The sequence below is a fragment of the Apus apus genome, chromosome Z (genome assembly GCF_020740795.1).
Source record: "Apus apus isolate bApuApu2 chromosome Z, bApuApu2.pri.cur, whole genome shotgun sequence".
NCBI classification, from domain to species: domain Eukaryota; kingdom Metazoa; phylum Chordata; class Aves; order Apodiformes; family Apodidae; genus Apus; species Apus apus.
The window spans coordinates 24,626,632-24,639,733 of NC_067312.1; the positions used below are offsets into that span (position 1 = coordinate 24,626,632).

General features: G+C 41.1%; 1 protein-coding gene across 1 annotated transcript in view; it reads right to left on the reverse strand.

Moving 5' to 3' along the window:
- The window catches only part of JMY (junction mediating and regulatory protein, p53 cofactor), a 68,513-nt gene extending 57,238 nt beyond the window's left edge, over positions 1-11,275 (reverse strand). The window contains exon 1 of the mRNA XM_051643626.1: positions 10,261-11,275. Coding sequence (XP_051499586.1) covers positions 10,261-11,121 — 861 coding nt within the window. The 5' untranslated portion in view covers positions 11,122-11,275. The remainder of the gene's footprint in view (positions 1-10,260) is intronic.
- Between the last annotated feature and the right edge of the window lie 1,827 nt (positions 11,276-13,102).

Genomic DNA, 13,102 nt, shown 5'->3' on the forward strand with positions numbered 1-13,102 from the left:
ACCTAGTTATTTCCTCATAAATCAATTAAAGCACACTAACACAAAGCTTAGTAAGGTATCAAGAAATTTCTGAAACCCTGTATCATGCACACTATTTTTCCACTTACTCTAATGGCGAACATGATGTACATTACAAGCTAATAAATCACTTTCATAACCGCACATTTCAGACAAAAGTAATTTATCAGGCAAATACATACATGTATTCTGTGGGGTTACCCACTTGGGTTAATTTTGTTCCTGTTTTCATGGAGAAATGAAGGGGAAAGAATACACAGTTTAGATACCATGGAGAAATAAAACCCATGTGTGATAAAGCAACATGATAAAACACAGTTGCAATAATACATATCATCTACCTATTAACTCAGCTCTCCCAGAAAAGCTCCAATATTGCAACTAGTTCCGGATTTTTATATTTCTCCCACATAGGGACTTTTTGTTGAAATTTTTAGTCTGAAACAGCAAAATGGTACACCTTAAAATTCTGACATCCAATTATTATAATCAAATACCACACTACAAAAGACTGAAGTCACATGCTCTGAAGCTACATGCTATCTGTAGAAAAAGTACACATTTTCAGAAACTTCTAAAACTCATCTACATATTTTTCTCATTCAAAAGTTTTATAACTGCATTAATATATTTATTTTTATTTATTTATTTCCTTAAAAAAACAAAGCCGTATTCAAAATGAGTTCTACTTTGAGCGTGGGGTGCAACTAGCAAACCCAGAGGTTTCTTTAAACAAAATAATCTGTAAGTTACTTTAAAAACTTTTACAATACCCACTCCATTAAGTAACCCAAAAGAAGTCATGATACAATGCTAAACCATGCTACTACTAATTTTAGATGACCCACATAAATTGTCTGCCAGTCATCACAAATAAATGCTAATTAATTATTTAATCAACATTTTTCAAAGAAAAAAAAAACAAACACAAAAACAACAAAACCAAAACAAACCAACATCCAGTTCCCTCACACCAATATCATAACATTTTTTCCAAAAGAAGGTCATATAAACATTTGTCTACAAATGCATTTTGGAAAGCACTGTACAGTAGCATAAAAAAACCCCAAAACTTCATTTACTTTTTAAGAAAGAAGAGGTACTCAATACAGTTTCAGAAAAAAATAAAAAGTTGCTGAATGGATAGAAGTGTTTTCTAACACCTTTCCAGGACACCTCATTTGACAAGAGTCAGGCATTGAAGTTTTTCTGAACAGGTTAAGTTTGTCTGCCCCGTAACAAAAACAAAACAAAAAACAATCCATACATTCAATAACTTCTACTATGTAAGTAACAAAACCAGAAAAGGATAGAAAGGAAACCCAGACATGGGGTCTTAACAGTAAAAAGTTTTTAAATTAAAACAACCTCTGCCAAAATGCTTGCAACTGCTAAGCGGAGTCACAGGCAAATACACCACTAGCGTTATATTTACATCTACTCTGAACATCTACGGATGACTGTTTTCAAAAACTAGCTTGACAGGGTACACCTTTCTGCCTATGACCAGGAGAGGTAATACACAAGTAAAATCCCACATGCACAGATGAGCCTCTAATAAGGTTATTATTAATAATGGACACAGTTGACAAGCAACAGGCTAGTAAACAAGGAGACATTTGAGAAAGAGGTTTCAAGTTAACTTCTACCAATGTGTGTTAAAATTCTTCATTAAGTTTTCAGACAAACTAATAATGGTTTGGTTTATTTTATATTTCAGACTCAAATTATTCAGAAAATGGAAATTTCTGTTTCAACAACAAACTAATTAAAACAAACAAAAACAACCACAAAAACCAAAACACAAACAAACAAAAAAACAAAACAACAAAAAACATTTCCCTTATTCATTTATACAGTTTAAGACTGGAAGATACTATGAGATCATCCATTCTCCAGCCCAACACATGTGGATTATTTTCTTTGTTTTCATAGTTCTGTTTCAAACTATGCAAGGACTTCAACAGTTATTCTTAAAGATTAACGTGTATTCTAGCAAATAGCACCACCAATTTTCTGATGAGATCATAATATTACTTTCTGTTAGGACACAACAATTCTTTTTTCACCACTCTTCAAACATTCTTTCATGTTTGCTATTGAACAGGACTGCACTAAAGGCAGAAATTTTCAGTGAACTATCCCAGATCTTTGTTCTAAATAGTTACAGTGATGTTATTACTATGAAATATGTCTGAGTTATTCAAATAAATTATTCCAATGTATATTAACTTTGGCTCCCTTCATCAAAAATTCCCAGTCTTCTAATCTAGATCAGTATATGTTATGTGGTTAAACCTACAGTTGCTGTTAGACTCATAAGCCCCTTCCCCAGGGCACTACCATGCTGAATAACAGAAGTAGGAGAAAACTTCTGGACACTGCAGTTTTAACACAGAAGAATGTTTACAACTGTGAAATACTGTATTTACAAACTTCTACAACACAGTAAATTAAGAAAAACTTGTGGCGTATTTTTAAGAAGTTAATTTAATTAGGTTTTTTACTGTTTTGTTTTCTGAGAAAGAGAAATGAAACTATGTAACTAACATCACTGGTGTCTCCCAAGTACTCCAGTTATCCAAAATCACAAAGCACATTTTAGGCACAGGTTCTTCTACTGAGTTCAATTCATGTTCATCTGCTTCTCTTGCTTTTCTATTGTACTAAAAAAAATATTTATTAAGTCACTATAGACACATCCACAGCTGAATTATAGTACCACCATGTATTAATAGTGGATGCTTCTCTGGAGAAAATAAAGGAGGAAGAGGATTGAGCCTATTTAGAAGATACTCTCAACTGCTACAGCAACAGGCTCAACTTCCTACAATCCCCTTTCTCCACTGCCCACCCCTATTTAGCAGATAGCAGTCTGAGCAACAGCTCTCATAAATATACATAACATCAAGTCAGTCTTAAGGAGTATCATTGTTCTCTTTCCCTCTCCACCTATCCAATCTTCCTTCCTTACCGTATTCCTTATGACTAAGTTTTCACCTCTTGAAAAGATAAAGAAGTTTGCATATGTAGCTTTAGTTTGACTTCGTTCCCACTTCGATTGAAGTTCTTGACAAGAATAGCAATTTCCTGTTGGACTACAATGGTATGTTTTCTACTAATATCAAAAAGGGGATCCTTACAAAAACACCACCCTAAAGAGGAAAAATGCTAAGTATAGCCATTTCTGAAAACATTCTGCTTTTCTGTGCCTTCTTCAGCTCCATGGTAGTAATACTTACACATATAAAGAAAAACATAAACCTCACTGAACATCTGTAGACTGTGTCTTGTCAAATGATAGGAAGAAATGTAAAAAGTTAAATTATTATAAAGTATCTGCTTTCAAATTCTAAATCTGCCTGTGTAATACTATCTGAACCAGAAACAGAGTGGGAGGGAAAGCTACTGGATTAAGAAAGTAGTTTGAAAAGGCACTGACTTGAAGGTGGGACACTCAATTGAAGAGAAAAAATAATGCTGGAAAAATAGAGAAAAAATATGCAAGAAGACGAAGGCAGACATGAAGAAAAGACAACCCAACACTGTATCTCTCAAGTGCACTATGAGTCCCAAGAAGCATCATGGATTAGAGTGTTTATTATGTAGGAGGTACACACCTCTTGAAACTACTGTGGCTTATGAAAATGCTGCAACTGCGTATCAACTAGTAAAACTTTACACAAAAAATAGAGGAAAGTCTACTTCTGCATCTAGGGAAACAATTCAAATTTTGAAGAGGTACATCAAATAAAATAATTTCATCAGCAGAATACTCCCCCACTACAAGAAATAAATGGTTCCCAAATCCCAGTCCAGAGAGTTAAGCAGAGGGTATACTGCGTTTTACATACTTTTTTTTTTTAATTAGGAAATTACCCACAAGACTGACAAGATGCAATCTTCAGTTTTTAAAAATTAAGTCTACGCTTACAGACTAAGAGTCATCCTGAACAGTATTACTACATTGTACAGAATGTGTTCTTATTTTTCATGTAAGACTTGAGTTCTGACATGGAAGACCTAATTTTTCAAGCACATACACTCTTCTTTCTGTATATATAATTTGTATATGTTTGAAGAAATGTACATTATTTTAAGCATTCTTCTGTTTCCAGATAGTATTCACCATCCTCAGCTAGCTCTTGCCAAACTTAAGAAGGCATTAAGAAAACAATGCAAAAAGTCTACCTACATGTATATGTTGTAAGTGCACCATGGAAAGGAGAAGAAAACAAACAAAAACAACCCACACCAAACTTCAAATCCAAAACAAGTATCCTACTGGGACTGGAAAAGAGACAATGCAAAAAGAATTTTAAAAAGGAAAACAATCTAATTAATCTACAATCACAAATCTAGAAAACTCTGAAACAGTTTGTTGCTACCCATAAAAGAGAAGTAAAAGGGAAGGGCAGTAGAAAAGAACAAAAAACATTTGCTCAAGAAGATATCAAACGGAAAAAGGCTAAAAGATAAAAACTTTCAATCAAAAGGCAAATTCTTCTTTTGGTTAGGACTTCGACATTTTTAATACACAGACTAGAAAAAGAAGTAAACACTACAGTAACACAGTCTAATGTCCTTTAAACATGGGATTCTTAGAAGCCATTTTAAAGCATGAATTTTACAATAGCATGCAGTCAAATCTTTGACTTTCAGCAACTCTTAAGTCCACTGTACAATGAAGCTGTTGAGTATTTAATTATCCTTGTACTGTAAGGGTCCAACAATCTCAAGTGATACAGCTCTCTCTACCTTACTTCCACATCTTCCAGTCATATCAGATGTCATCACCAAGTGTTTAACTAGTAACATCAATTTACATATATACAGAACACATTTCAGAAACTCACTGAAACACTGAAAGAAAAAAGTTATCTATGTGCCTTAGATTTTTATTATTTGTAGGAAAGATGAAGGGGGATAGCACTCCACATTCAATTCTGCTTATCTGAAAACTCACTGCAGCATCCCATGTGGCAGCTATTGAGTTTGATGCTTGCAGAATGAGTCAGGTATGAAGTTCCAATGCCTAAAATGCCAAGCCTTTAAATATATATATATATTAACTTTGGACTAGTTTGTAACAACCAGAAATAACCGATAATCACTCCAGCCGCAATTTAGATAAATAAAAGATGATGGCTGACAAGAAAGAAAGTATCTTTGACTGGACAGCAACACAAGTACCAACCAGGGTGTCTGTCTATCATGTGTCTCCAAAGAACTCGCTACAGAGCATGCTCTACAGCTGCTGACATATTTGGTTAGTACTAACCTACAGCACTGACACATTATTTAAACAGCCTATTTAGAAAGTATTTCGAAGTGAATCACAACAGCTTTACCGGAAACTAGTGTTAACACCACAAATAATGACTATGTGAAAAGAAACCTTTCAAACACAAATAGGTTGGACTTGCAGGATACTTAGTATTAGTCTTAATTCTGTTCTCAATAGGGAAAAAAATTCACAGTATATCTTATTTTAATCCTGTCTGCTCCCAAAGTTAAAACTCTACCAGTGTTTCCCGAGATGCCTCGTGTACCTTCTAAATCTAGCTATTGCAGTTAACATACAGAATCCAGGTTTTCTTCTTGCACAGAAGGCTACTACAATGGTTTTGATGGAAACACTACCGTTGGCATTTATTTTTTATATTACTGAAACACTGAATATGTTTTAGTAGTGTTTAATAATATTTACTTTTGCATTATTTATTAGCATGACATTGAAATCTCTCTTTTAAATCACATCGTGTCTAGCAGTAGATCATTTAATAGAAAAAGGTCAAATTACCTCTGGAAAACTTGCATTTTTTGTAAGGTACCTACCACATACACATTCACTTTAGAAATTAATGCACATAGACAAAAGCAAGGAAATAAAATTATTCTAGTTGCTGAGATGATCCCGAATACTAATTGTCTCTAAAATATTACAACAGGATCAACAAAGAATAGCCTATGGATATTAAGTTTTTTTAATGTAAACGAAGTTTGTGACAGCACCCTTGGAAAGCAACACGTGAAATTCCATTATTTATAACCAAAACCACTTACTTACACATTTGTGTGACTTCACAATCATATTTCATTAACTGAAAACAAAGATAACTTCCACACTAAACCTGTGCAAGTACTTTTTAAAATTGTACGCATACTGCTTTTAAAAGTAAATAAAATGACAATACAAATTTCTGTCCAAAACCTAGATTTTCTTCTCATACAACTTCTTACAGTAACAAAATAGATTAAAGATTCTGTTAATTTTCCTGAATTTTTCTGGCCTGCTGAATCTGAAGAAAATTAAGCCAACTGGGATAAGATAAAAGTTCCTAGGGCTATTTCGGTGCTTAGTAAAATATTCCACTATACAGGGGAAAGAGATAAAAAAATATCAGTAGGTCGCCACTCCCAAGGCAGTCTTAGGTAAGCCATGGAAAATAAGATGCTCTCAGAATTTCTTCAGAATTTAGTAATTACTAAAAAGTGTTTCTGAACTTTTCTATTAAAGCAATTCAGATATAGGCATGCGGAACACAGATGCAAAATAGTCTTTAATGGTCTTCCTGGAGATACTATAATTAATAGATTTTACAAAGCAACAATAAAACAAAAGCAAATCTGTGACTAGTTTTATAAAATGGCATTCAAGATCCTATAGGCTACCATCTCCCACATTTCAAACTGCCATGGCAATTAAAAGCCATAAGGAATTGAGAGATTCACAGGCACCATTAATTCAAATATGCTGAAGTATGTATGTAATGTAAAGATAGTATTCCCAAATTCACAACTTGCTGGGCAAGGGCAAGTAAAAGGATAAGCATAAAACAGAACATGTTTGTTGGTGTGACTAAGCCACCAAACCCTTTTTAATCATAGTTTATACTAACACCACTTTTTATACATCTGACTAGGCTCAACCTTTTGCTAATACAGCATTTACAAAGATGTATGACACCATCTTGATATTTCTATACTCAGAAAAATTCAAGAGCATGTACACTTAGCTTAGAAGAGCTCTTCCCATGATACATGGGAAGGAACACAGAAAAATGGCAGGAGCAAGAGTAGAGCGGAGGATTTTTTCTGCCTTCTAGATGCAAAGCTTAAGATTTTGGAAATATTGGTTAAGAAGCTGGAGTCCAAAATAAGGATTCAGTGTCATTCTCTATTGAAGTAATAACACCTTTTTATCTGATTGTTAAATTGTTCTGTATCATGTCTCCTGGAAGCTCAGACATCCAGCTGAGCACCCTAGTACAACTTAATGAACAGGGCTCCAAAAAAGTGTTTATTAATTTTCAAAAAGGAGGTAGAACACTATTTATTCCTTTAGAGACAAGTTTTTACTTTAACATAAATTAACAGAAATTAAATTCCTAAGGTATTCCAGAATGAATAGTTTTATTCAGGGGAAAGAAAAAAAAAAAAAAAGCTATTTCAAAACTGCACATTATGCAGAAGAAATTAATTTCAGGTCATACAGTATTTTTCCTCCTCATCTTGCATCTGTTTCTACTTGTAACATTCTTCTGCCTTATTAAAGGTTTATAATTGAGACAGAGATAAAAACTGCTATTACAAAAAGCAACAATTATTAACTGCTGTGAAAATAAACTGGCTTGTGTGTAACTAATAGAAAGTAACAGATGGCCAAGTAGGGAATGCTGAAAGAACACGAGAGGTTTTGTTGCTCACTTTGCTTCTCCACCCCAAAGAACATAACCAACAAAAACTGCAAGCATTTCTCAAGTAGTATCTAACTGCACAGAGGCATTCATCCTGGAAAAAATGAGACACATGAAATAATTATAAACCTCAGGGGCATTGCTTTAAAATGTTACACCAAGATCTTTGAGTTCTAAACTTATTATACTTTTACATTAATGAAGACCCTCCACATTCACTATGGTCCTTGATAACCTTTTGTGTTGCCAACATTGCTCAAACCCTCCCCTCTTTTCCCAAGTTCTTCTAAGAGTAAAATAGTTCCAAATTGCAGGAATCCAACAGTCCTGCCATCAGCTAACCAGCAGACTTTAAGCACAGATGGAAAAGTAAACTTAAGTGAGAGATGAAACACTGATTCTGTAGGTTCTCTTCGTAGTGAGAAAAACCTTTACCTCGGTAATACCTAGCAGTACCCATCATCCACTGCTTCATTTGCCTAGAAATGCTTTTATAAACAGTTCCAGTATTTGCTTTAAAAGAAGGACATTTCCTGTGGACCAAGTGTCACAGTTTGACGGTAAGGAAAAGAGAAACCTGAGAGCCAAAAGGGAAAGAGCACGTAGATGGGCTGGTTTCTATTCTTCAACATAGACTACCTTTAATTAAAGAAGGATCAATTTACACAAATAAAAGTGACAGAAGCACAGTTGTACTGGCTTCAGGTACACTACTGGATTGTTACCAGGGGAAAGGAAGGTTGTACTGTACTCACATAGGTTCTGCCATTTGGTCTGCACCAAGTTTTGAACATCAACAGAGATTAAGATGTTGTAGGTTAAGAGATCCTGCCAGATCAAGCTTGCATTGCCTTACTGATAACTGATTTCTTTTTTGCCAACAATGCTGGAGCTAACAACATGGAAGTTGAGATTCTCCAAGAAACAAATTATTCTTGCACAGTAATTCCAAATTAGCATTTCCTCAAAAATACCACATACTTTGAGTTAGATACTCAGTTCCCAAACTCACACACTTAACATGAACTTCTCTTGTCCTGCTCACCTTATAAAAACTGCTGAGCTGAAGACTAAATGAATCTACGCACACACGCCCAAGCGTCATGCAAAGAGAGGAAAGCGCAAGACAACACGCTTTCACATATGTTGGACTAAAACTACTACAGAAAACTATTAAGACTAATTACCAGCTGTATACCAAAATTAACGAGGATGAATTCAGCCTTTTAAACAGCCATTAAAGAACAAAAAATAAAAAAAGAGAAAAATTACAATGATATTTGCTAACACAACAGTTTCGAAACAAATTTGTACCCAACAACGCCATACTTAGATGCCTTTTATCATAATTCCACCATTGATTAAACTATTTCCTCACACTAACTCCACTCACTAAGGGAAAAGCCAGGCCTGAATCTTAAAAGATCCAGAAGTCTCAAAACAACGCCAGAAAAGACTCAAAACTATGCCATCAAAACAGAGAGAAAGCAGATAGGGTGACACTTCATCAATGAACAAACATTCATCACAGCACATATTTGAACACACAACATTGGTACCACATATACAGACAACTGAAGCAGCCAAACTTGATCCATATCCATACAATAGAATTTACAATTAAAAAAAAAAAATCCCATAACCTAATTCATACACAGTCGCATCCACATAGATCCTGGTATATTCCAGATCAGGGCCACAGAAACACAGATGCAAGTGTAAAATTCTCCTTTTTCCTGGAAAAGTCTGGATCCTCTTATACGTCATTCCACAAAGATGTGAAAAAATTGTTACACGCTGACGACAGAAGTTAGTAGAACCTCCTCAACTACTTTTGTCTAAATAGTACGGTATGAGAAAGACAGATGGGAGTATTTTGAAAAAAACAAAACTTGCCAGGCACTAGCAACACAGTAAGTACTCACTACAACCAGACAGTCTGCTTTTTAAAATCCCAGTTCTAAGAACTTACTAGCTGAACAAAGCTGTAGTTACTCCAGTTCCACTGGAAAACATCATCTCACTTGAAATACCACATTCAGTACGCAGTGCCTATAGGAACCTAAAACTTCTTGGCCCCCAACTGCCCAAATTACACTGTCAAAATAAACACCACATGTTGCTGCTCCCATTAAACAGATAAATTCTGCCTCCAACATATCTTGGTACAAAGCAACACAAGGACAAAAAATCTGGGAGCAAGACCTTGCCAAATCCATCAGATCCTTGTTCACCAACAAGAAAATCTTTGTTCGATTGCACAGAAGAAAGTACTGAGTAACACTTACATGACTAGGGAAATCTGCACCTTCTTAAATCCTGGCCCTAGAAACCTTGGAAAGCTTAAGTCTTAGATTTTCACAGCTTTTTTTATTTATTTTTGTTTTGAAACCAGACGATTTCCCTGTACTGTTTTTTGTCCCGTGGTTCAACCAATTCTGCGAAAGTAGAGGGGAACTGCTGGAGAGAAATAAGATGTCACAGAGTAAGGAAAAGGTTAACACACTAAGGTGGAAATATATGGACCACGGGGTAGTCTCACCTCCTGGATTCGCCTGCGGGCCCGCTGCAGCACCTCCTCGTACCCCTTCTGTCGCAGCTCACTCAGGCTTTCGTAATACTCTTCGGGGTCGTCAGTTTCAGTGAAGAGTACCTGCGAAAGGATCTTCCAGCCGCAGGTATCCAAGCTATGGACCAAGTAAACTTGTAGTTTGTAGCAGAGAGCGTCCATCTCCTGCTCGGATAGCTCCGGGGCTCCAAAAAGAACCGTCCACATGCCCGACGGCTCTTCGGGGAAAGCAGGCAGGTAGGGCTCCAGCTCGGAGTTCACCGAACACAGCTGCTGGTGCACAGCCCGCAAGTCTTGGAAGGAGAAGAGGCCGGCCCAGCTGCACTCCTCCCCCGCGGGCTCCGCGTCGAGGGCGGCGGGCTCGGCTGCCTGAAGCGGCGAGGGCGGCAGCGACAGCGCGGCGGCCGCCTCCTCCTTCCCCAGCTCCAGCACCTCAATCTCCTCGGCGGCACCTGCCGCCTCCTGGCCCCGCTGCGGCCTGCGGGCCGCGCTGCTCTTGGGGCGCAGGGGGCTCTTCGGCAGCGCCTCGCTCCGCTCGGAAGCCCGCGGCAGGCCGGGGTCCGCGGTACAGGCCGGGCCTCTGCGCAGCGTGGGGCTGCCGGCCTTGGGGGCGGCCCTGGCCTCGGGGCCGGCGGGGCCGCCGCGGCGCTGCTCGCGGGAGCCGCTGCGCTGGCGCTGCGCCGTGCGGTTGTGGCAGGTGATGGCGAACTTGCCCTCGATCTCGTTCCAGGCCACGATGAAGACGAACTTGTGCTTCTCCCGCTCCTGGAAGGCGTGCGGCCTGACGGCCACCCAGTCGGCCTCCAGCGTTTCCTCCAGGGCGAAGGCGGACATGGCGCTGTGCGGCTTCCCACGCACGCGGCCCCGCTGCCCGCGACCGTCCCGTCAGCCGCCCCCGCCTGCCCCGCAACGGCTCCCGCAGCCCCGCGCGCCGCCTCACCGCCCACCATCAGCCATCTTAGCGGCAGGGGGACGGGGAGGGCGCCGAGGGGGAAGGATGCGCCGGATCCCCACCGGAGCCGCGAGGGCGGCGGCGAGCTGAGGAGGGAGGGCGGGGGAAGAGTCGCCTCCTCTCCGCTGGCAGCCGGCCGCCGAGGAGCCCCGCTGCCGCCGCCGCTGCTGACGGGCCGGCCGCCGCGGCGGACAATGCCCGGCGCCCCGCGCAGGTACTGGGCGCGCGTCACGTGGGGCAGGATCTGTTTACAAGCGGCGGCGGCGGCGGCGCTGCGGCACCTCCGCGCCGGCCCCCCCCCCCCCCCCCCCCCCGCCCCCCCGCCCCGCCCCGCCCCCCCGCCCCGCCCCCCGCCCCGCGCCCTCCCCATTGGCTGCTGCCCCCCCCGCTCGCGCCGCGCCACGCCCCTTCCCGGCCGGCCGCGCTCGCGGCCCCCGCCCGCCCGCCCGCCCGCCGCGCGCTCCCGCGGAGGCGGCGATGCCCCGCCCCTTCCCGCCAGCGTACAACGCGGCAGGCCGGGGGCCGCGCGCGGCAGGCTGGGAAGGGCGCGCGCCAGGCGGCGGCCGTTAGGGGCGGGGCCGGGCCCGGCCGCCCGGGGGAGCGGGGCGGGGAGGCGGGTGCTCCCGCCGCTGCTGCCGCTGCTGCCGCTGCTGCCCCCGGCTCGGCGGGCAGGCTGGCGGCCCGTGCCCCTCCGCTTCTGAGGGAGCGCTGGCTTTGCCTGGCGAGGCTGCAGCCGTGCGCTTCGCTCCCTGTCAGTCCTGTGGGGCACAGCGGCCTCGGCAGTCCTGCCGATCTCCAGGGCCTCTGCCCCGGCCTGGCAGAACGTTTCTCATTATGGAGGCCCATCCAGGCAGCACGTTCTTTCAGGGAAATTGTAACTGTAGAGGTAGCGTTTCTGCTTTTCCTGGAAAGTGGTTTTCTGCGTGGTTATGGGAGAGGACGTGGTGTTTAGCTGTTTTGTTTCAATTATATGACTTAATCCTGACTAAAGATTGAACCAAAGCGCTTAGAAGATCCATTATCAAGGCCCCAGGCGGCATGCCATGCAGCACAAGTTTGCACTCGTGGTGAGGCTGCAAAAGTCTGTGTCTCTGTGAGGCGACGTGCTCTGAAATAGCTGTCTTGGGCGTTTGTGTACTTATATAGCTGAAGTTAACAGCACTGGGATGAGGTGTTAAATACTCGTGTTGGCCAGTCCTGCTTAAGAATTGGCAGTGTCTGCAGTGCTCTCTCTGCAAGGTTTCCAAGTGTGTTGTGGAGCATATAGGTTACTGTAAGCCGGCACAGACAACTCTTGTAAGCACCTCTGAAAGGAATTATTAATCACCTGTGATTCCAAGGGCAAGGGCTGGTTTCCTGGTGCCTTTCAGGATATTCCATTTCTCCTCTTACATTAAAAAAAAAAAAAAAGTATTTCTTACTATAACAATCCCAAAACACTTGCATCAAAAATTAGATCAATAGTCTATATTCAAATGCCTTGTCTGTGATATTGTTGTCCTGCTCCAAATTAGAGAAAGCACTGGGGAAATAAAACGTTCTCTATTGAGTTTGCCAGAGAAGCAAGAGTGAGTCACAGCTTTTTTTTTTTTTTTTAAAGTTCCTGTATTGACTAGCATCCTGTCCATGGGGGCTGAAGTATTTGAGGAGGGCCTCTGGCAATCCAAACATTCTCTGGTCATTAACAAAGCAACCTCATTTATGCAGGAGAATCACACGTGTCTCAAATACCCAAAGTCACAGCTGTTTAAAAAAAAAATAATGCAATTATGGCTCAGCAGGCAAAGGAAGGACCATATCTGCATTGTAAAGCTGAGGGTGATGTGTGCTGTACATCTTGGTGATCAGCATTCTTTTTTGTAA